The sequence below is a fragment of the Protopterus annectens genome, chromosome 11.part0 (assembly GCF_019279795.1).
Source record: "Protopterus annectens isolate FY-2018-M chromosome 11.part0, PAN1.0, whole genome shotgun sequence".
NCBI lineage: Eukaryota > Metazoa > Chordata > Ceratodontiformes > Protopteridae > Protopterus > Protopterus annectens.
Window position 1 is genome coordinate 882,051,244 of NC_056745.1, and position 26,057 is coordinate 882,077,300.

The window sequence follows — 26,057 nt, forward strand, 5'->3', positions numbered from 1 at the left end:
TGTTGTAAAGGAGACATTGTAAGACACTGAATGGCAATTAATGATGTAAACATGTCTAGTTCCAAGGCCACTGTGAAATGTTGGACATGGCACCATAGCTTGGATCAATCTCCTCTCAGGTCAGGATTGTATAACTTTTCAAAAGAGTTGGAGTTTGAGTGTAAATTAGGGTGTTCTTCATCTCACATTGCTGCAGTCCTTACTTATGGCTGCTGTCCTCGTGTCCTCGGCTCGGCCCAAAGAAGTATGACGGCGTGGTCATGGCAGCCCTGACATCACATCAGTCAGAGCAGGCGCATGTAAGCCATGACCCTCCCCTATCCTGCAGTCTTTTGCCGCATGGTCATGCGCAGCAAGTTGCTGCAGTGCCTGCCGCTTTCTGAAATTTTGAGTTTAGTTGTTTCAGACATATACCAAGTTGGCGTTAACTGGGGAGAGCATTTTGTTTGCTTTTCCCAGTTATTTACGGATGTCAAAAAAAGTGAATAATTGTATTTCTTGTGGGAAGAGTGTGAGTACAGGTTATACCAGTAAAATGACTGTGTTTACCAAGAAAGCAAAGAAAAAAATGGGGAATAAACCAGTTCCAACTGGATTTGTAGAACATGTCACTGATCACATGGCAAGCAGCATTGTGGAAGGCCTGGAAAGGTGTGGGGTTATGATATAGTCTGGCACTTCAAAAATGGCAAGAGGCTTTGTTGAGCTGATATTAGTGACATTCAATAAAGCAAATAATAGATGTAGGGTTGTCATTGTCCCCTTTACTCAGCCCTCATTAGATCAGTCATTGAATATAATGACCCCTTTGGCTTGTATCTGTCCAGACACATGCAACAACTGTAAGATTCACAGAGATAAATTACTAAAAGAGGATACAAGGCTTAACATGCCTTACATGGAATGACTCTAAGCCCTATCACTACACTCTGTATCCTACTGACTGCTAAGAGGTGACCTTTGTCTGGCATACAAGTCATCCTCTGACCCATTACTGATGGGTTTACTGAAAATCAGCAAGTCAGATGGCATCAGAAATACTCATTCTAGGGATCTAAACCTTTTCTGCAACATCAACAGAACAATTTGGAGGGACAGGTATATTTTGCAGAGGATGCCACTGCTGTGGATCAAACTCCCCACCCACATAAAACAAAGTTCATCCTTGTCCATTTCAGGCACAACTTACATCTGTGAATAGGCTGAGTAAGACCAATCTATAATCAAATGGGATAGGTCATTTCAAGGACAAAAGGGGAAATTGGCTAGGCTTATAACGGCCTGCAAGGGCAGCTAGGCTAGTATTTACCTATGAACCTATAAGCTTGATGATTTCATGGATCCCAGGTACTGGGAAGTGTATGAAGTCTTAACCAAGCATTCGGCCTATGAGAAGTGTGTAGCAAGATAATATGCTGTGGGAGCAATATATATACCTAGAGGCCAAAGTGGAATTAATAAGTAAAAATCAATAGATCAAGACAACAAGACTTGATATAAAAATGTCTCGAGTCCCATGAGTCTCAGACACAGTAGGAGTAGACTGCTTAATTTATTTGTGAAAGAACAGCTTTCTGAGTGAACAAGAGTATGAGACTCTCATATAAAGACCACCGAGTGTTTCTCCCAGGACCATCAGCCTCAATAAGGCAACCGTGGCTTATAAGTTGCATGCTTAGAAAGAGCAAATTCTGTCTTCTGTTTGGAAACCTGAAAGATCTGTGAATACAGAGACAGTACCGAATTTGATTTTGAGTGGGGCACCTACAAAAGTATGGCACAGATATGGTCAGCAGTGTGTGAATGTAAGATAAAGAAATCAAAATTCAGACTGTTGTATCTAGCATCCTTCACTGTTTTCAGGATCTAAACCTGTAATGGATGCCCAGGAGTCACTATTGTGAGTTAGGATCTTGCATTAGATGTCTGTAATGACAAAGATGACTCTTTTTAGAATGAGGGGCATTCATCGGTGGTGGTGCCTAAAGACGGGGCTGAAGAAAAAAATGACAAGTCCGGATGAATTTTTGTATTTAAGCATAGACTGCAGGAGAGGGCTTTCTTGCACTGAGCAAAGACCTTCAGTGGCATTCAAAGCAGTCATTTATTATTTGCGCTTTTGAACCGAGCAAGAGAGACTTGGAACACTAAGTATGATTATGATAATGTTTTGTAGTTGTTTGTTTTGTTTTTTTTCCCCTATTTTGGATTCATTTCTTTTGAAAAGTTATTCTTCCTCCTGATCTAGAGTAGAAATAAGAGTTGGCCTAAGGAACTAGGTGTAAGAAAAAAAATGGGGGCTTTTGAAATGAGAGAAAGTTATTGTTGTCATGGTTACATTGTATAAGGGGGTAGTGTGTGTAAATCTGAAGCCAAATCTTCTGTGTCATTTTGTTTCTTGAGTGGGTCAGGTTTATTGACCATTTGGGAGGTGGCTGGGTGATGAGCCATATGCAAGCAATTTTTACGAATACATACTCTGAGACCAAGTGTAAGTCACTGAAAAGTCATCTTGTTTCCATCTGTGACCTCTCTACTGTTCTTGCCTTGGTCTCTTCCCTGCTAAATTACTATAATACCTGGGATTCCCAAACATTGTGATTGGTTGTTTGCAAATAACAGAGTTCTGTACTGCCTGCTGCAACTTGTTACCATCATATCACTTATCAAAAAACAACAAACTGGGAGCCAGAATAGTGCTCATCACTCTCATTTATTACCAAATTAAGCACATTTGTCCTGATATCTAGACGTCTTCAGAATAAACAAGTTAATCGCATTAAACCTATATAAATACTTCCCGGCATGAATTAAATGATCTTCCAGTGTTATTGGTTGAATAAGTATCAACTAAAATTAGAATCAGTTAAGTATAAAATCAAGTAATGAATGTAGAATAGAAATACACAGTGAAATAAGGCATACAAAAAGTAAAAATAAAATAGTTAGACACCTGCATCAGCAGTCATGTAGTTAATTCATGCTACAAAACCAAATAAAAGTCCTGCAAACAATATAGCACTGTTTTTTTGAATATATTATATATGTAGACAATAAAAAGATAAATTTATTACATACAAATTATGCTTTCAGTCTTAAAACACTTCTAAGGAAAACCATTTAAACCCCAGCCCTCTGTTGCATTAGTCAACAACTGCCAATTTAATTTTTTCAGTTCTAATAAATCACTGACAGGACCCCCCCCCCCGTATCTATGGTAACATGATCTGTAGCAAAAAAAAAATTGAAACTATGATAGTCCCGATATTAAGGTGCTTAAAAGGTGCACTATGTTCATGTTTTTTCGTAATGTCAGAAAGATGTCTATAAATCCTAGCTTTGAGGGGTTGTATACTGTTTCATATATAGAAGCTAGGGCAGTGTTGACAGTGAGTCAACATATACAATGGCTTTACTAACGCAATAATACTTTTGCCATAATTTGATTTTACTAAAATTTTTAACATAAAAAGAGGAGACATCTAATATGGAGCTACATTCTTTGCAATGGCCACATTTTTTCATCCTTCCAGTTTGTAAAATGTATCAGTTTTCTGAATCAGAGACTTAAAACAAACGTCCTTTTTATAAACAAATTAGGCTGTGCGGCAAAAACTACCATATATTCTTTATTAGCTGAGAAAATAGTTCAATTCTTCTTAACTACAACCCTGATGTCATTGAAGTCCAAATTATAGGCAGAAATAAGTGCCTTATCATACCTTTTAGTTGTATCTACAATGGTCTCCTTATTCCAGGTTGTGCTTACCCCTCCCTTACAAGGGGTAAAACAAACCATTCTCATATTTTATTGTTTTCCTCCTCCATCAGTGGGCTGGTAAAACTAGTCAGGTACCCACGAAGCTCAAACATTGTTTTAAGCTTAGAGCAATCTTGGCTATATATATCTTGCTTTGAAATCATGACAATCTAACCAACTGGCCAGTAACCAATGATATTTTTTGGTGCATGGTGTGCCAACTACTGAAATGAAGCATAGAATTGGAGTAATTAAGTTTCCTGAAAATATTTGACTCAAAACAACTTCTCTGTTCGTAAAGACATTTAAGTCCAAATAATTAATCTCATCATGAGGAACAATTCATGGTAAAACTTAAAAACTCAGTTGTTGAGTTTAAACATCAAAGAAAATAATTAAACTTGTTCATAGTATCAGTCCAAAACAGAACAATGTCAACAAGGAAAACGCTGACACAGTGAACCAACAACTATTGTAGTAAGAAGAAAATACATAATTATTCTCCCAATGAGCTAATACAAGATTGGCAAAAACAGGGGCACAGGCTGTGCCATGGCCAGTCCAGTCTACTGCCTGAATATTTCCCTTTCAGAAAATATAAACTTGTTTTCAGGTACCATACCCATCAATGTCTTTAAGGTTTTAATTAATTTACGATCCATCTTGGTATTAAAACATAAAAATTCATAGAACCATTTTAAACCTTTATGGCATGGAATAACTGAAAACAAGTCTTTAACATCTATGGTGACAAAGATAACGTTCCCGTGATGCAGAGAATTTGAAATTCTGGCTAAAATGTCCCACGAATCTTTATATAAATGTGTAATACTGTTAACTACCTCTTCAACTGCCAGTCTAAAAATTTCGCTATTGTGAAAGTCTTAGAGGATTTTGCATCTACAGTCAGACGTAGAGGGTCAATAAGTCTTTATGGATCTTGGGTATACCAAAAATAGTGAGGGTCCTTGGGATAGAAACTGTCAAAAATTTCAGTTTTAGAAGTATAGCTATTCAGTACTAAATCTTTCAATAGAGAATCAAGTCTTTGGTAAGCAAATATTTCTCTGGTTAATAGATAACCTTTTCACAGGTGTCACTAAAAATCATCACTAGCATCTTATTGATATATAATCATTAATATTCATAACCAAAAGTCCCCCACCTTTATCATGTTTCATAAGTCTTAGTTCATGATTTTTAATGATTTCTTTTAATCAGTTTGATTCATCAATTAATTATTAATATAAAATATTATTACTGTTAATAACATGTCTGATGTCATGGTCACAGAATTTTTCAAATAAAGAAACTATGGGATGCAAGATGGTTGAAGATGCTAGGTTTTTTTTACACAAAACAGATTGTGTGGACCCCTGACTATCCTTCTGAAAAAATACAAACTCAGATGTTAATTATGGGTATATAGCTTTAACTCAATTAAAGTGTCCTCAGCCCTTGCCTTTCTTGTTGGAATAAAAGTAAGACCCTTTTCAAAAAGATTAGACCATTTTTCATTTACTGAAACATCACTGTAATTATACACTTTAGTTATACACTTTAAAACTGTGGCATTTATTACACACAATGGCTAATGTATCTACTGTCTGTATTGTTTCCCCTAATTCCTTCTTCTCCCTCTCTGGAACTGCTGGCCCTGATTCCGGTCGTTGACATATTTTCTGCACTGCCTTTATTGGCTTCCAGTTTGTATAGAATACTGTTCAGTGTCTTAAAGTTAACTGATGTTTCCATTCGTGGCATGGGTCCCCATTTACCTAAATGACCTGGTTGTGCTGAATTGCCCTGACCAGGCCTTGCACTCAGCATCTCAGGGTTTGCTGGTGGCTCCAGAGGTGCACCTTTAGATATGTGTTACTTGCATATCAGGCTCCTCATATGTGGAAGTTATTACTACAGTAGGTCCAGGAGTGTCCATCCTTGGCCAGCTTTCACAGGTTTCCGCAAAACATACTTATCTGAAATAATCTTTAACAGTGTTGAATGACTTGCTTTTAGTTATTTTCTTTATATTTACCCTCTAGCCTATTGAACATATCTGCCATTTAACTTTTGTATGTTATTTTATTGCTTTTTTGTACTTATTTTATGCATTGTCAGTGTAAATGATGACCATATTTATTTCCGTCCATCTAATCTGACCAGCAGGTCTTCATTCCACTGATCAAATCTAACCCAGTAAAACTAGTATTGCAGCCATGAGCCTCTTTAAGAGATGCCTCAGGTGTCATTTGCTGCCATTGCAACTAGAAGCAAAATTCATACTCCGCGAAAGTTAAGTGCTCCTTGTCATATTTTCTTATTTAAATTTGTGTATTTTTGTCTTCTGTGACCTTTTCTGCTGACAGACTTTTCTAGCCCCTATTTTTCTATTGGGGCTACCCTTCATACTTGGTTCTTTTCCCTTTCTTAGCATTGTGTGGTATCCACCATCACCCCTGTTTAGTTCTTAAAAAAATAGTGATACCATTTTTGCAAGTTAGGTAGTTTGATATTTTCTTAGTGAATATTGCTGTAGAACCTTGTTCTCTCTTTGTGTACGTATGTCTATATGAAGTACTTATTGTTGTGGAGAAGGAGAGAGACGTGTCAGAAAAGTGGCCATAAAATTCCACCCCAAGACAACCACAAGTTGTTGGTGTGCTTGGGAATGGAACATCTTTCAGCAGAGGCTTTTCTGAAAGGAAAAACAAATTAGTAATCGGGCTTATTGCCCCCCACTTCCAGATGCAGAGAAGCTAAAGAAGGTAAGGAAAAACACACAAAGAGACATAGGTGAAAAAAAGCTGAATCTCAAAAGAAAAGTCTGCAGGATTTGGAGCCTTCTTAGGCTACAAAAGTCCTGAGGACTGAATCAGCCTTTGATTCGACTCTGGCATACTCACCAGTTGCAGCTCTACAGCTGTCAGAGCCAATTATTATCCCCAATAAATCACCAAAGAGACTGTTAAGCAGGACATCATCAGCGAGTTATCTCAGATTCCCTCTTTAATTTCCTTCATCCTCTTCATTTCAGACCTTTAGGTCTAAGAGAAGTATGTCCAAAGCAGATCTGGATGGATTGCATGATGCAGGCCTTTCTTAAGACACTGATAGAGATGGGAGTTCTCCTTTCCTCTTTGATATCAAGGGTGGGATAGGGCTAACCCAGCATCACCTATATTAGTTCCTTTCCAGGTGCATGTTTTTTCACCTGTAACTACAAAGCCAGTTGTGGTCCCAAATACTTCCTTTGATGCTGACCTCAGTCTCTCGCTTGGCACTCAAGGGATGTGTTCTGGTGGGTCTACTTCAGAAGACTGACAAACTAAATGACTGAATCCCAAAAGACTGAAAATTCAAAATACTGAACATATTTTTAATGCAGGGGGCAAGCCCTGCTGCCCCGCCCACACCCCCTGCTCACTATATATACCAACTCCAAGATTGCACAACACTGGAGAAAGGGGCAAATTCCATCATTCAGTATTTTGAATGTTCAGTCTTCTAAAGTAGACCCGTTCTGACACACTTGATTCCAAGACTCTTGGGACAGATGACTTGATACCATGTCTTTGGCACCTTCATCGTAGTTGTTTTGTACAACACTTTTGTCAGTGTTGGAGACCTTGGCCTTTGAGTCTTCCACATTGGTCTCCTTCTCAAAGCTATTCTGCCTTTTCCACTTCTGGGATACCCAACTCAGTACTGCCAGTTTCTACATTGAAAGGAGTGGATCTGGTTACTGAGGAAGGTTATTTGGATCCAGCTGAGGTTGATTCAGCTTTTAAGGTTATGGCTTAGGGTTATTTCATCTCCATCAAGATTTAACATTCGGAAGAAACTAAGATGGCTCCACCTTATGACTATCTCACTTCTGCATCTCAGCCTCCGTGTGTATCCATGGGTCAGAGCTAAGAGTCAGGCCTCAAAAGTACTGCTCAGCAGCATGAGGGGTTCTTTGAGAAGTCAAGCTATACCCCCAAAGTTCCAAGTAAGAGGACATTTAAGAGGAGGGACACTAACTCCCCATTGAAGTTGATCACTTCAGACACAGACTCAGAGGACTGAGATGATTCCCCCGGTCCCCCCTTGAAGATGCCACTTTCAGCAGGATCCTTGAGCTTATGTGCCAGAGGGAATCCTAGCCCACAGAGGCCCCCTCCTTAGGATAAGGAAGCTTTCTTTGAGGACTGTGGCTCAGCACCCTCTTCTTTTTGGGTGGCTTCTCTGTCAGACAGACTCATCTGGCCATAAGGAGATCATGGCAGAAGCCTAGCACGTACGAATCAGTGCCTCGGATGCTAGACAAAATTCTTAGCGTCCCCAAAGACAGACAAAATTGGACCAGGACTCTACTGGTTTATTCCATTATTGGTTTAGCATTTGCATAGAAAGAATTGACTGAGAGTAAAGCTGCTGTCCATCCACCCAATAAGGAATCCAAAGCCTTGGATAGATTAAGGAAGTGGGTGTTTGCTTCAGGAACTTTTGCCCGTAGGGACTTGGAGTACACTTCTCACATGAGTTCATTTTCAGAGGGATTTGGAGCAACAGGCACTTCCCAATCTGAGAAGACTCCCCTACATTAGACTGCAGGAAGCAATAGATAAATACTTCTGACCTGTTCGTGCAGCTCCTACTCTCAGTGCAGCCAGTGGAGTGACTAGGGCTGCCGGAGCAGAGGTTGCAGTGATCTGTCAGGCTTGACTGCACCTATGCAACTTTGTGGACAACTTTGATATCCTTTTCAAAGGACCCATATGACAGATCATCATTGTTTGGTCCATCTGTAAAAGAATGCAGAAGTATGAACAAGGTGGTAAAATGTTTTCTGAAACTGGAATTAAATTTGAAACCCCAAAACATCATACAGTAGGTACCAAAAGTGCTCCAAATCATTCTGGTTTAGGAAATACAGGCGTCAGCCATTTGAGCCAACTTCTGATATGGGTGGCCAAGGCAGAGGTGGCCCTAATGAATGCAGGCCAAGAGGGTCCACAGAACTGGCAGTGTCATTGGTCCTTTTCCAAAAGGTAACCATATCGTCCTTGAAGGGTTGCTTGACTGATCCCCCCTCTAGAGGTCGTCAGGGGGGTTGTTCATCCTTGTAATGTTTTGTGTGGGTAACCATTACACACGGAAGATGGGTAAGAAGGATAATATTCAGAGGATGTGCAATTCCCTTTTCTGACTCTCTCCCAAAATTGAGACATCCACTTCCAGATATACCACCCCATTAGACAGAGGCAGCCAAAAGAGAAATTCTGTCTTTGCTTCACAAAGAGTCATCCAGGAGGCCCCATCAGATCAGACATGTTAGAAATTTACTCAACATTCTATTTTATTCTGAGGAAAGACAAAATCCTCTGCTCAGTTTTGGACCTTCGTCATCTAAGCAGTTATGTGAAAAAGACCCAATCCAGGATGGTCACAGAGCAGATAATTTTGCTTGCCTTTAGGCAAATGACTGGATGTGTTTCGTAGATTTTGAAGATTCTTGTCCCCAAATGGTAATCACCAAAGTGCTCCGGAAATGTCTTCACTTCCTCCTGGTAGTCAAGTCAGTCACTTCCAATTCCCAACTCCACCCTTCGGTCTCACCACAGCTGCATAGGTGTTCGGCATGTGTATGTCGGTCATAGCACCCACCTACAACTTCAAGGGATTCAGATCTTTCTGTATATAGATGACTTCCTGCAAGCTGCCCCAGCAGTGGAATTGTTACTCAAAGCCAAGGACTATTTGCTCCAACTCTATTTGTCCTTGGGAATATCAGTAAACCACCAGAAGTCAATTCTTCAACCAGCACAAACGATTCAGTTCATAACATTTCATTTAGACACAAATACATCCATACTGTCTCTCCTTTCAGACAGAATGCTGATGCTAAGAAATGCCATGCAGACTTTCTATCTTCTCCAGCTCTCCTATAGCTACCCTATTCCTCAGGGTTCTAAGACTAATGGCTTTTCCTGTTGTCATGATATAGTTCACTTGTTTCCACATAAGGATCCTGCGGTAACTCCTAAAGGCTCAGTGATCTCTGCTTTCTCAGCCTCTTTTAACTCTGATAATCATAACCAAGCAGTTATTACGATTGTGACAAGATTACCCCTATTTGCATTCCAGGAGACAATTTCTACTACAACCACTGACAGCAGTAGTAATCCCAGATTCCTCCTCCTCTGTGGGGTGGGAGGAGGTATTACAAGGGGAGTACAGAAGAGGCCAACCTTCACATCAGTGTCATGGAGATCCAGGCAGTTCTTCTCATGTTGCAGCAACTACAAGACTAACATCCTCCAGCTGTGATTTCTATCCAAACAGACAATATGACAGTTGTTTGGTATATCAACAAGTAGGAAGGAACTGGATCTTAGCCCTTATGTTGAGAAGCAATCAGGGTGTAGTGATGGGCAGTCTGTTCATATTACTTTCTAGTTGCAACTTACATGTCAAGGACTCTCAATTTCAGGCTATAAGGTCATTTCTAATGTCTCTTGAGTGGTTTCTCAATCAGGCGGTGACACAGGATTTTCATCCACTGGGGACAGTGTTGCTGCAATCTGTTTTCCTCAACATCCAACACCAAATACAGCAAGTTGTTTGCCATGATTCTTCTGGTGACAGTCCCCAGGAATCACTCTGGTCAAGTAGTGGCTTAGGGCTAATGTATTCTTATCCTCCTTTTCCCTTTTTTGTAAAAAGTGACCAAATGCAAAGCTACCATGATTCTCATTGGCTCCTATTGGCCCAGGAAAATTGTTTCCCCTTCTTGTGTCTCACATCAGGGGACCCCTTCAAGCTTGGATCACAGACGGGTTCTTCTTTCCCTCCCATCCAGAAAATCTCATCGTGATCTCCACAACCTAAGAGTGATTTAAAGAAACCCACATGTGAGCCAGCATTCTGTGCACTATTGAAGTTTCTGTCCTGGAAAACTGTGTTTCTTGTGGCTAACACTTCTTCCAGGAGAGTATCTGAAATACAAGCTCTGTCTTTAGCCCATTATTTGTTTTTTCATAAAGCAGAATGTCTCTTCATACCAATCCCTCCTTTCTTCGCAAGGTGAATTCTGAGGCAAACATGAACCAGCCAATTTACTCACCATTTTTTTTTCCAAATTATGCCAATAAAGGTGAATATATCTTATGTACTCTGGACCTACATAGGCAGCTTATTTTACCTTCATGGAGCCAAATCTTTTAGGAAAAATTCACAGCTTTTCATCTCCTTTGCAGTCAATAAACTGGGCTAAGAATTGTCCAAAGGCACCCAATGTAGGTTCCTTTCTGATTGCACTTCTTGTTTATACTCAGTTCACAGTCACCCTTTACCATACAAGTCCAAGGCTTATTCCACCAGATATGTTGCCAGTTCAGAAGCCTTCTTTAGAAATTCTTCAGTTGACTAGATTTGTGCAGCAGCAACATGGTTGACATTGCATAGTTTTGCAAAGCACTACAAATTAGATGCTGTATCAGTGCTGTATCCAAATGGAGGATGTAACCATTTGAAATGTCAGGACCTGCTAGAGTAAGTCCCAAAACACACAATGTAAACAGCTGAAAAACAGACTTACATATACCAAGTGGAAGATTGCCATTGGGGTGCAGGGAGGCTTGCCCCCCTGCAAAAAAAAAGTTTAAAGAAAAAGAACGAGCTTCGAGATTTGCTCTTTTCTTGGGTTTTCAGTCTTTTTTTTTTTTGGCTTGGTCTGCACTTGGCATTTTGAATGTTGACTTTTCAATAGAGTGTTGATCTAGAGCTTTCTTTACAGCTATTATCCCCAGGAACCCTCTGTAATGAAGCTTCTTAGGTATTTTGTAACTTTGGATTCTGACCCATAAGTTGAATCAGATACCTGGAATGACTAGAATATGGTAGTTATGTACTTAACATCCTGCTGGAGCTTTTCATTTGTGTCCATCTGATATGAGAACTCTCCCACTCTTCTCCCTGCTACACTGTCTCCTTTTAAGACCTGAAGGATATTTCCCCTTTTGTCATATGTACTACCATTAATTCTTTCACTTTTTGGCTCCAAACTCGATCTGCTGTACCAACACACACTAGGGCATGATGGGAAAATAATTGTTTGAGGGGCTTGAGGCTGGATCAGATACAACAGGAGGCTCGAGGACCCATAGGTCATATGAGATGGGCAAAATGAAAGGGTCTAGCAGTTCGTAAGCAAATAACTACCATTTCCTGACACAAGATCCTAATGAAGTTGAAGATTGCTAAGATTCCATTTTAGAACACTTGGCACTAAAATACTAGCAAGTGCGCTAAGGTTTCTTTTAGGAATGGGTGATATACTAGTTAGGGCATTAAGGAGGAAGAGACATTGCAGTTGAAGGGATAATAAACCAAGATGGTTAGGAGGAAGTTGTATATTAACTTACTGAGCATATGAAATTTAAAAGTGATGTACAACAAACTTGCTTGTTGTAAAGTTCCTTATATAAATTATAACTGGGCTGACAAACTCCGTTAAGTGAACTAGAGTCTTGACGGATGTTACATATTTAAGGACTTGGGGTTATAGCATTGCAGGAGTCGTATCTTACTGAGAATGGATGCGTAAAAATACTGTATAGGAGGTTTATTATATGAGGGGGATTTGCATCATCCTGTAGGGGGCTGATAAATTGGGTCTATTTTTTTGTTACTGCTGTTTAAGATGTGTGCTATAATGGTGGTGGATGCCATATCAGATCCATATGGAACATTTGTTGGTATGAAGGAATACTTGAGGAAATGTGATAGTAATGTTCAGTGTTATTTCCTTCTGGGTTTGAATAAGGAGGACCTTAGAAAGATTACAGCTGTTGCTTTTTAGGTTGGACTAGGATTAAACTGGCAGAAGGAATGTGGAAGTAGACCCAAGAACTTCTAGTGTCTCAATGTAAGCCATTCCATCCATGAAACAGTATTCAAAAGCAGTGGGCTTAAGGGATGTTTTTGCTTTGATCAAGGAGGACTCACTAGTTATACTTTACATTCTTGATATCAGAAGGCAAATTTTAGGTTGGAGCTGATGGATATTTTATATATATATATATATATATATATGTGTGTGTGTGTGTATATATGTGTATATATATATATATATATATATATATATATATATGTGTGTGTGTGTGTGTGTATATATATATATATATATATATGTGTGTGTGTGTGTGTGTATATATATATATATATATATATATATATATATATATACATATACACATACACATGGAATGTCGTCGCATGGTACAGTATGGCTTTATTAATTCTAGTACATTATTGGCTTTTGCTCCATTTTAATTTGCCTTAAGATTAACAGTGGTGATTAAAGGTTATAAAAGAAAAAAATTAGTCCACTGTCAGCAAATATATATTTTATATTAGTTATGCTAGGTACCAGAAAGTGCTGGTATTTAGACTAAGGCTTCAGAGAGCATAGTTAATTGTAAGTAGGGTAAGATCTCATTTGTAAACTTCTTTGGCCAGATATCCTTAGCAAATTGCAGAGAAATTTGGGAGTATTATGAAAAATAATGTGTTGTGGAGACCAGATGGGATGAGTGGAAGATTAAGATTAGTTGTTTCCTTAAATAAGTAAGTCTTCCATTTTTAGGTGGTTGTTGGGCATGAGATTTAATTATACCGATTGACCCGGAGTAAAGTTTGGAATTAGTAAGTCGGCAAGCTCAGGATAAAGCCCCAGGAATGGTTGGCCTCACTGTGGAATTTTGCAAGCAGATTTTAGAGTTGGTGATACCAATGCTTATAAAATTGTTTAATGAGGTTCTGCTTAGGAGGGCATACGAGAATACCTTAGGTGGGCAGTGACAGGGGAAGGATCAAAGTCTGACATCTTCCTGTACATCTTTATCAATATTAAATAATGAATGCAAATTGCTTATGGCTATCTTGGTTGCTAGATTTCACAGTAAGTTGCCTGGGTTTATATATACAAGACTGCTCTTTCAATGCATACTGTGTGTTTATCTGAGGAAGGTGGTAGACCTTTGACAGTATTATGATAATGATTATGGTTATGAAGAATGTTCAAGATGCAAGGAATGATCTGGAGGTAGTGATTATGGATTCTGAGAAGGCATTAATCAGACTGGATAAGTGTTATTTATCAAGACCAGTATGATATTCAAGAGGTTTTATGAAGTTGGTGATGGCAGATTATGATGAGCATGTGTTAGGGTAAAGATGGATATGGAACTCCCTCCATCTTTTGATTAAGTAGGGAAGCATGCAGGGGTGTCCTTTATCATCCATACTATTTGTATTTTACATGGAACCTCTGGCAGCCATGGTAAGAAAGTTAGTTAATATGGATCTGTATGGTCGGAAATGAGGAGATGATGATTATGCTATTCTTTAATTATGTACTGGTTTATATAACCAGCCCATAGGATGGCATAGATAGGTTATTTGAAAAGTATATGTGGTTTGGGCAGTTTTCTAACTATAAAATAAATTGCAGTGAACTTGAACAATAGTGGTGAATCGTATACCATGAGATAAGATTAAGTAGTTCCATGGTTACTTATGGGAAGTAATCCATATCAAGTACCTGGTAATGGGGTTGAGGAACTCTCTATAAAATTCTCTAATAAAGAAATAGGAACATTGACTGTTAAATAAAAAGGGTAATTTAGGAGCTGGAAATGTTCATGTTGTATTTTGATTAGAGGTGCAAGCTTTGCATTCTTTTCACATTACCACTGGTGTTGTATGCATGCAAATAATTTCCAGTTGAGATGACCACCCATCTAAGTTCTTCATGAAATCTCTCAAGAATCTGATACTCAGTTTTGTATGGGATGAGACAAAGTGCAAGTTAACCGGGTATAAATTAGTTTTGAGTATAGAGGTAAGGGAAGTTAGGGGTCCTGGGTTTAATTTGTACTTCAGAGGAGTGGAGGTTAAGATAATGTATCATCTCCAAATGATTGTCGTGAAGAAAATGGAAAGCATTAATCTATTTCTGTCAATATAGGATGCACAGAAACTAAGGGCAGTTTCATTTTGTGTGTGTGAGTGTGTGTGTGTGTGTGTGTGTGTGTATATATATATATATATATATATGTGTATGTACATAATGTGTACATGTGTGTGTGATCTATATTATTTCTCTCTCTCTCTCTCTCTCTATATATATATATATATATATATATAGTGAGGGGAAGGTGTCCCATATGTAATGAAACATTTAGTTATTGCAGTAAAATACTTATTACAAATAAAGGAATTAAAGGAGGGGAGATACTTTTCTGGCCATTGATTATAGTGACAGAAGTTAACAGGAAGAGGACGGGCTATGCAAAGGGAAAAAAGTGGAAGACCATTTTGATATATTGGAAGCAGGCGAGAGTGGGGGATAGGTGGTTGAAGTAGGAACAGATATTGGGAGAAGTTGAGAGCGACTGGTGGGCAGGGGGTTGACCTGAAAACAATCAGAGGCTAAATTTGGTCTCTCCTTAGTTTTTTAGTTGGAGTACCATGACTTGCTGCAGATGACAGAGTTGGAATATCTAGGAGTGGCTTCCCTTTTATTGAAGAAAGAGTGAACTAGTCATCCTGTAAGCAAATAGAGGGGCATATTAAGTGCTGAGGAATATAAAAGATTTTTTTTCACTTAGCTTCTACTAACATCTATCCTAGCCAGTCAGCCCATTCTTTCTTCCACAAGGGGGGATTATGGGTTAAGTCATAAGGGGGCATAATTTAAGCAGTCATTGGGGGTAGTCTAGGATTTTTTTTATGTAGTACCTACCCCAGTGTACCTGCCCACTGACAGCCTTTTAGTGGGGTGTGCAGTGGATGTCAGTGCTGAATTGCCCCTTCCCACCCACAGGAGGCACCATGCAGTTGTTTCCCCAGTCTCCACCAAGGAAATTAACCCATGTGGATGCGGCCCTGAGCACATACCCTGCTCCTTCTCCCATGAGGTGCCTGCACTAAGTGCCTGACATGCTACTCAAATTTGGGTTGCTTCAGCCATAATCAAATTCATATGTCTATGTCTACATCATCAGTGCAGGCTACAAAGGAATCAGGTGTTGAAAGATGATTGACTTGGACAGATTAATTAGCGGAATATATAAACAACAAGGCATGGGGGCTCTTCGGTTTACTTCCCAGATTTGCTAGAAATCAGAAAATTATGAAGTGTTTGCAGAAAAGTGCTTGCATAAGCTTGCACTGTCTAGAATACAATGATTTTCCTACCTGTAAGCCAATGGATTGTATTGTTGGTGTGACGCTGGGATGATAGGTCAGCTTTTTTTTTGGTCCTGTGAGCCTTTAGTTTTTTTTTTCAGGAAGGAAATTCAGGGGCAATAGAAAAGATGTTTAATAACAAATTGAGTCTGGCAAAATCTCTGACATTGTTGGAGTACTCTTGGCTAGTAAGTCTGACAGAGGGTTGAAGGCCCTCTTGTTATTTACTAATGACCATGACAATAAAAGGTGAATGCTAGAAATTAGAAGAGAAAAATAATGCACAAGTTTGTTGATCTTAATGACTATTAATGAATGATATGGCAAGTAAATCAGGCAGAGTAATGATAAAGCATTTATGGCAAATATATTGCAGCTAAATGGATGATTTGGATAAGGTGTGGGCCCTGCAATTAAAGAGCAGTCATCAGGCACTGCAACTGGTAATTTTAAGGTGAAGTGTAGGGAAAGGTGATGAAAAGAGTATATTGAATCAACATATTCTTAGATTGATTTTTTCAGGTATCCGTTTGCAATTCATAAAGTAATTAACTTCTGTTACTTAACTACCACTTCCTCCATGACACCCTATGAAGGATGTCTTGAAAAAAGTAGTACCAAAAATTTGCTACATTGGTTTTAAAAAAAATAATGGCATGCCAGGTCTAGACAAGCAAAACACTTTGTAACGTGAGTTTTTTCATGCAGATAATCTATTTTAACTTTTCATTTATTGTGTAGATGGATTCTGTAACTCATAGATGTTCAGTTATCTACTAACTAAATAAGAACATTTTGTTCTTTTGTAGGTGACTTTACTAAAGCATGGGATGTCCTTTTGGATCACATCCATTCAGCTGCACTCAGCAAAAACAATGAAGTTTCATTAGCTGCTCTAAAAAGTTTCCAGGAAATCCTTCAAATAGTTACACCTGTCAAAGAATTTGAAAAGCCAGAAACATTTTCTGCTATTGGTGTACCAGGTGTGACTGCACCAGTGACTCCTACTGGACCTGGCAGGCCACTGCCTAGAATTGACTCTTTAGGGGAAAGACTTGGAAAATACACTGGACCTGAGCAGATCACTGTAACAGATGAGATTGAAGATTCCTCCTTGTGGTGGGCTGCTTGGAATACCTGGTATAAAATAGGTTCTGAGAGTACAAAACCTCCTGCAAGTTGTGAAAAAATCATTTTTATACCCAGCCAACCTTTCCTTACAGCTTTGATCCAGATCTTCCCAGCTGTCTACCAGCACATCAAAACTGGATTCAGTATGGATGATCTGAAAAAGCTTGGAGCAATACTACATGGGTCTGTATCAGTTCCAATCAGCTCTGATGCTTCACCTTTTATTCTTCCTTCCTATACTGAAGCTGTATTAACTAGTCTACAGGAGGCAGTTCTGACTTCATTGGATGGTCTTCAGAAGGTAAGTAATATTTCATTGTTTCTTAGTATTTTCATTTGTTTAAATGTTCATTGTTGAAAAAAAATAAACATTTCATAGGGAGTAGAGCATATTGTGAAATAGGCAGAAGACAGTGCTAGGTATTAATAGCTCAAGAACATTTTTAATGTATGCCTTTATCCTACAGCACAGTGATCCAACTGAAATTGATGTTTAAAAATGCATAACATTTTACAAAAATGATTCAGATCATAGTTGCAGAATTTGGTTTTCTTTATGCTTCTGCCCACACCTGCCAACCACCAAGCCTTCCCAGTCAGACTTGAGCTTGTCTTTCAGAGAAATGCAGGGAGGGTGGTAGTATGATTCAGGTAGCTATCACAGTTACTTATGTCTTTGTAGGTATCCAGTGAATGAAGACATTTGTTATTGGTATAACCGTTCCCCTTGGTGGGGGTCATGCAATTCACATCACCATGGGAATTGAAGTGTCTTCCCTTATACACTCCTGTACACTTGACGACTACCACCCCTTAGCAGCTTGGTGTGCCATATGCAGACCATCAAGTCACAAATCCACCCCCTTCCTCCAAAGGATATCTACAGCCTGTGGCTGTCTTTGCTACCCACCCCTCCCCACCGCAATACTCCTTTCCAATCTTGGGGTGCCTAGGCCATAGTCTGAGCTTTATCCCTGTACACCACCAGGTTGGAATAGTTACCAGTCACTTTGATGATGGTTGATGTAGACCACTGCCATTGTTGGTTAGGTGACCTTGGCTGCACCTTATATTTCAATTCATGTTAGGTGAGTTTTATACCACCATATGCCCTATTGCTTATTTTATCAGTTTTGTTTACTATCTTTATGAATGAGAGCAGCTTTGCCTTTCAGCATGGTTTTGTATTTGTGGTAGTAGATATTACATTGTATGAGCTAGCATCTTGTGTATTACTTTCATTTCATAACTCTGCAGTTTAAAAATTTAGCATATTACTGGTAGTGAAGCTCAGTTATCAGGACACAGTATGTAGCTCAGATTTCTCTCATGCCTCCTGCTGTCTTTGTAATCATGTCAGAGCCGATCTTATTTATTTATTTGAATTTGTTTACCACGGTAGAGCACTGATCAGTTCTGACAAATTTCAGTCTGAGCCCTGTATTTCATTGTGTCCTTTGCCCAAGTGTAAGCAAGAGAATATATGTAAGGTCAGTGTGAAGAAGATTACAGAGTTTGGATGAACAGTCACTTTAGATCAGTTAACGTTCTGTCAGCTTGGTCTCCATGCCTGTTTTGTTGCCAGAACTGAATGCTGTACTGAGATGCTAGTATAACTTTCTTCTCTACAGTGTACATTTATTGTCAGTATCTCTCAAATCTTTCCCGATGAGATTTGCTCTAGCTCCTTGATGATCTTTATGACTCGTACAGTAAATGTTTACTCCAAGATTTTGTAACAAAACTTTTTATTGCATAATTTTAAGTGTGTACACTTGTTTTATTGAAACATCATGCACTTGTTATATGCATGTAGATTAAGCCATGGAGCGTACTTAGCATTGTATATAATTCCATCATAAATACAAGTGCCTGTACTGTGCATGACATTTTAACAGTATCGGATCACTTTTTGCCAGAACATCAAAGTAACTGTCTTTACACAGTTAGTTCATTAACACATGTAGAAAGCTCAGCTTAGTTATGAAACATCCTGTTTTACAGAAAAGACAGTCTGTGTGCCACACCCAAATCCCATCTAGATAAGGAATTAACTTTTTTTTAATCTACTACTACTACTACTACTTCAAAGTTTATACATCTAAATGCTAGCAGCTCCTTAAAAAATGTTAGTGTTCGAGTTGCTTTTCTCAGGAAGTCGTTTTCCATGGGTTCATTGCATTTCGTTGTTACTTCTAAAACAGGCGAAAACTATTGATGATCTTCGTGTTTCACTGTTGCAGTCATTACATTTGGGTAATCCTGCTGGCAGGTTGCCCTCAGTTGGCCTGAATTCTAAAGTCTTGGGTCCTGCGTCAGCTGCTGTCGCCCCTTCCCTGATGTCAGGTCGTCAGGGGGATAAAAGAAGGAGCTGACGCCATTTTCTTCAGTCTTTCTTGCTGCGCGGTGCCCGAAGGCCCAAAACCGATGACGAAGGTTCTCCCAAGCCAGTCGCCAGTTTGCCGGTTCTCAGTGAGGCACTTTCGCAGCCCCTGATGCCCGCTACTTTAGAGTCGCAGGCCACTACCAACTCCCACGTGGAGTCAGCCATGCCACTACAAAGTATTGGAGCCTCGGATACTATTCCCTCAGATGGGTCCGGAGCCGCTGAGCAGGCACCAGCTTCTGAGGGTGTATTCAGACCTAAACATCTTTACATTAAACCGACTTCAGCTTCAAAGGCAAAGACTAAAGCACCTTCTAAAGCAAAGAAACAAACTCAAGAGCCACGTGGACAGGCCTCTATGCCCAAAAAACAGATGCTCAAAATGGCCGAAGACTTGATTACCTTGATCAGGGGTTCCCATCCCCCTCCTGATAAGAGGCCTAGGCAAGAGACGGACTATGAATCTTCAGATCAGGTTGCTATTTTCTTCTGATTCCTCTTCTGATCAGGAATATTCTCTTCCCCCTTATGAGGATTCTGATGCTGAAGAATCTATACCTTCAGCTTCTCCTCCAGAGGACTATTCTTTTGGGGAAACCTTGCATACCATGAAGGAGCATTTCCACTGGAAGAGCCAAGATTTTCAGAATCTAAAAAGAGGCTGAGAGATTTCCTTTTACTTCCTCAACACAGGCCTCTAGCCATTCCACCTGTGTTAGACATTGTAGATGATGTGTTTTCGGAGTCTAGTTTTACCCCTGACTCCTTACCTCCAGCTCCTGTTAAGCCTGGTAGAAATTGCAGGGTTCCTGACTCTCATAAATTCCTTTTTAAAACCCTGCTGCAGACCCAGAGACCATTTCACAGGGTCCCAAAGGAGTTAAGGCTTCCACTGCAAAAAACCCTACCCCCTCTGACAGAGATTCTAGGGCACTGGCTAGATGGGGAAAAAGGTTTACACATCTGCTGCCTTGGCTATAAGGGCCTTAAACTGTCAGTTTTATATGCTCAAATATCAGCAACATGTCATCGCATTGCTTAAACAGAAAATGTTGTTAAACTCTGAATGTGCAGAAAACAAAGAAATGCAGGATTTATTGCATGCAGCTGAACAAGTTGGAAAACATACTTTGCAATGTGGTTTTGATTCTTTGGAGGCCTCCTGCAGGGCCACAGTTATGGGTTCTGTAATTAGGAGGCATGCTTGGTTAAAGGAACAAAATCTGCCTGATCATGTGAAAGTTAAATTATTAGATGCACCTTTACAGCATGATACTTTGTTTGGTGTTAAGACAGAAGAGGTGTTAAAGAAAATGGAAGACAAAGCTAAATCTATGCAAACTGTCAAAGATTTTTTTACAAGTACAGCCACCTAGGTTTAGTAGACACTGGCCTACAAAGAATTGATCCTTTCCTGTGTCAGACAGACCTCAAAGGGGCAGATCCAGACGCCCTAGAGGCAGATTCCAGGTGCAAGGTTCATACAGGTCAAAGCAATGGGGTGCTTCTACCTCCCAAGTTGGAGAAGACAGATCACAACCTTACAGGAAACAGTCCCAATAACTTCACCCTGCCTGCACCAAGCACTTATCTTCTGGCAGCACCCTTAGGGAGAAAATTAGCACTTTTTTTCTCAAAATTGGCACATTATAACCCAGGACAAGTGGGTTCTAAACAGTGTCACAAGGCTACAAGTTCCATTTCCATACCCTGCCAAAGGCAAACGGCTGGCCAGATCTGCCAAAAACTCAATGGGCAGAGGCACAAAAACACGTCTCATCCCTCATGGCCATTCAACAAGTACCAGAGCAAGAGCAGGGACAAGGATTTTACTCAAGACTCTTCTTGGTACCCAGAAAGGACAAGGCCTGGAGACCAATACTGGACCTATCTATTCTGAACACATTCCTGGATATACCAAAATTCAAAATGTTAACTTTGCAGCAGCTTCTGCCCATGCTGGGCAAGAATGCTTGGCTTGTGACTTTAGACCTAAAAGAGGCATACCTGCATGTCCCAATCAGACAATCATGCAGAAGATACATCAGATTCAAGGCTGGCTCAATGCATTACCAATTCTCTGCACTGCCCTTTGGCTTATCTACTGCGCCCAGGGTCTTTACAAAGTGCCTGGCACCAGTAATTGCATTCTGCAGACAAAGAGGAATACAAATATATCCTTACTTGGACGACTGTCTAATTCAAGCAGAGAACAAGGACATTCTTCTACAGCATCTGGCATTTCTGAAAAGACTTCTAACATGCCTAGGGTACACAGTCAATGAAAAGAAATCAAAACTAGTACCATCTCAAGAGATAATATTCCTGGGTGCAAGCTTAAATACAACTGCCCAGATGGCTTATCTCACACCAGACGAACAAAGGCAACTGACTACCTATTTCAAGATGTTGGCAACAAAGGCCCAGTTATCTGCAAGAAATACTCTGCAGGCTTTGGGCTTCATGGCATCCTACATCTTACTAATTCCATATGCAAGACTGCATATGAGGAAACTTCAGTGGTACCTAAAAAGTGTTTGGACTCAACATTGACACAGCCTGGAGACCATGATTACTCTCATTCCCTGCCTGCAACAGGAGTTTTAATGGTAGGCGAAGGCTTGTCACCACAACAAGGGACAGCTATTCACATTACCCCCAGTCAGGCAGACACTAACAACGGATGCATCAAATTATGCTTGGGGGGGCCCACATGGCAGGAAGATGCATTCAGGGCACATGGTCCTCAAACCAAATGCATCTGCATATCAATCAGAAAGAGATGCTAGCTGTTCAAAATGTCCTGACAGCCTTCAAGGACCTACTTCATTCAGGACAGCTACTGATAAAGACAGACAACACCACGGTCATGTGGTGTATAAACAAGCAGGGGGGGCACACATTCTTACCCCCTTTGCAGACTAGGCATGACTTTGTGGGCCACAGCATTGACTTACCAAGTACATCTGCAGCCACAATTCCTGACAGGAAAGGAAAATACGTTGGCAGACGAACTAAGCAGAAACCTCATGGATCCCCACGAGTGGCAGCTGGATCCACAAGTCTTCAGCATGATAACAAGGAAATAGGGATGCCCGGACATAGATCTATTTGCCTCCCCTCACAACTACCAACTAAAAAGATTCTGCACAAGGACTTATCACAGACAAGCATGGAAAATGGACGCCCTATCTTTCAGCTGGAAAATCACAGACCAGCATGGAAAATGGACGCCCTATCTTTCAGCTGCAAAAACCTGTCAGTATATGCCTTTCCTCCACTGCCACTCCTCCCCAAGGTGCTCCTAAAGGTCAGACAGGAGAAGCCAAAGATGATACTGATTGCCCCAGACTGGCCCCGCCAGTACTGGTATCCAATCCTAAGGAATTTGTCTCAATGCCCAGCTTGGACCTTACCTCAAATACACCATCTACTGTCCCAGCAAAACAATCAAATCCTGCAAGCCAACTCAGGACTTTAAACCTGGCAGCATGGTGGATAATGTAATCATACAAAACACCTCTCAGTAAAGTTGTGATGGATGTCATTTTGGAAGCCAGAAGGCCTAGTACTAGAAAAATCTTATGCTGAAAAATGGAAAAGATTCTGTGCTTGGAACCAGGCACAAGGAACTGATATATATGTACCAAATATTCCTCAGATTTTGCAATACTTAACTGAGATGCTGGACAAAGGCCTATTTTTTTCATCAATTAAAATTCATGCTTCTGCCATTTTGGCTCATTACAATACAGAGCCACCAATCTTTTCTCATCCTTTATTAAAGCAGTACCTCAGAGGAGCCAAAAATTTAAGGCCTCCAAGAAGATCACCAATACCTGCATGGGACCTCAACTATGTCTTGGAAAAACTAACCCTGCCTCCTTTTGAGCCAGCTGCTACTGCTGATATAAAGTTTTTATCTTGGAAAACAGCTCTGCTCCTAGCAATAACTTCTGCAAGACGAGTTTCAGAGCTACAGGCACTCATGGCTGTGGAACCTTTTATCATGTTTTATCCAGACAGGTTTTCTCTGAGGACAGACCTGACATTTATGCCTAAAGTGGTGTCCAGTGTGGCTCTTAACCAAACTATTCATCTGCCAACGATTTATCCAAATCCACAGAACAAGGGGGAGAGAATTCTGCATTCTTTGGGCGTACACAGACAGCTTAGATTCTACTTGGACAGAACCAAAGCTTTCAGAAAGACAGAGCAATTACTAGTGGCATATGCTGCAGGATCACAAGGAAAGGCTATCTCAAAGCAGACTTTTTCAAAGTGGATAGGCCACTGCTATCCTTTCTGCTATTTTCAACATGGCAAGCCAGTGCCTAAGGGCATTAGGCCACATTCAACCAGAGCTGCAAGCCACTTCAGCAGCCTTTCTCAAGAGACTACCAACCAAAGACATTTTAGAGGCTGCTACTTGGAGTTCAGTGCACACCTTTACAAAGCACTATCATCTGCCACTCTACTCTAAATCCAGGGCAGGCTTTGCCACTGCAGTTCTGCAGGGCCTCTTAGCCGCTCCTACTGCTGTTTAGCTCCAGCCTCCCAACCATAGCTTTGGGACTCTACCCAAGTGTAATGACTGCAACAGTGAAACACGAAGAACATAGTACAGTTGTGTACACTTACCATAAATGTAGATGTTTGAGTGTATTCACTGTTGCAGTCCAGGTTACCCACCCGCCATCCTCCTTTTTTCTGCTGGAACTTGTTTTTCCTTCTCTGATTTATACAACCTATGTGGTGTATTTGCTTGTAGATGAAGGTAAAGTTTATATTGGTGCATGTATTTTTATATATATAAATTTTGGCTACCCTTTTAGGGGGCACCTAACATCTGGGGCAAGAAAAACTGAAGAAAATGGCATTGGCTCCTTCTTTTATACCCCTGATGACCTGACGTCAGGGAAGGGGCGACAGCAGCCAACGCAGGACCCAAGACTTTGGAATTCAGGCCGACTGAGGGCAACCTGCCAGCAGGATTGCCCAAATGTAATGACTGCAGCAGTGAATACACTTGAACATCTACATTTATGGTAAGTGTACACAACTGTACTTTTACCCACTGTTAATTTAGTAAGCAATAGGAGCAAACATAGTTCAGTCCTAAAAATGACAGCTACTTATTTGCTTCTGCAAACCTTTGACTTTTTTGCCAAATGACAAAAAAATGCCAACTCATTCCATGAGAATTCATGGATCATTTCTGTCTGGCAGCTGCTGAAACTGTTTATGCTTTAGCCACTGTCTCCCTTTGCCTTGTTCAGCCATAAGAAATATTGAAGAGCTTGGACTCTAAGCTAATAGTGGTGCAGTTTTATTTTCAACAGGTGTGTGATAAGTTATTATTACTTAGCTTGCTGTCTTTTAATCAGTTGCTGACTAAGAGTTTGGGTTTCGTGTCGTACAGCTCCTGGTTTATTGGACACTAGTTACTGCAGAACGAGTCACACTGTATACATTGTAGATTACCTTTTTAAAAATACTGTACAGTCAGAAGTTAGGTCAGTCAAATGCAGACAAGCAAATTTTCCTCTTGCATTCTTAGTCTACCATTTTTGCTCACTGAACTTCTGAAGTGGAATGTAAGGCCTTAAGCAACATTATGTTGCATAGTATTTTGTATAGTATTATTTGCTTGCATGTTACTTAAAGACGTGCATTTGGAAGTAAGTGTGTGTATGACACCTCGTGTAGGATACAGAATTTTTTTTAAACTCCTTTATTAGATCATCACTTGTGACATAAACTTACATTTAGATAAAACTAATCACACTATCTTAGGTTCATATTTACAAGCATTGTATATCACATATATTGTTCTGTACAATATAATCAAACCAGCATTACATTAATTGTTTAGTTCCTGCCTTCTCTTAAACCTCATTACCCCTTCAAAACATTTTTCTGCATATACAGTTTTCCATAATTTCCATTTTTTTCTATGTAATTTTCTCCCTCCTTTTTCTAAAGATCCCACTTCCTTTTCTTTTATCTCTGCTAAAATATTCATTGTATCAAGTTTGATTGATTTAGACTTTGATTTCCATTTTCTGGTATTTTTTTTTTTTTTTTGGCAGCCCCCGCAATTATACTCAACAAGGCTTTACAACGTCTAGGCAATTCAAATCCTGTATCTCACTTCAAAAAAGTAATTTCCTTAGTTAAATTCACTTGCTCGCCCAGTGTTCCTGACACAGTACTCTCTAGGAAATTTAGTTTTGCAAATCATTAGACTCTGAGAACTTAGGCTGGCAAGTACCTCTTTCTTCACCATTACACCTCCAACATTTGCCATTTACCTGAAGAAAAATTCTTTGGAGTCTGTTTGGGTATAAAAGAACCCATATAAACCCTTTCAGGCAAAACTCCTAAATTTTCTAGATTCTGCTGCATATTTGGAAGCCATTCATATGTCCTCCCATTGTTTTTGTTTTGTTGGGAATTGCTTATCTAATGTCTTTTCTCACCTCCTCAGATTGATTCCTATATGTTGTGCTAATTATCTCTTTTTTAACAGCAGCAGCT

General features: G+C 39.9%; 1 protein-coding gene across 1 annotated transcript in view; it reads left to right on the plus strand.

Moving 5' to 3' along the window:
* Nucleotides 1-26,057, plus strand: part of MON2 (MON2 homolog, regulator of endosome-to-Golgi trafficking) — a gene marked incomplete in the record, with an annotated part of 2,751,369 nt that overhangs the window by 2,305,634 nt on the left and 419,678 nt on the right. The window contains 1 exon segment of the mRNA XM_044088289.1: nt 16,810-17,432. Within this exon segment, the coding sequence (XP_043944224.1) occupies nt 16,810-17,432 (623 nt within the window).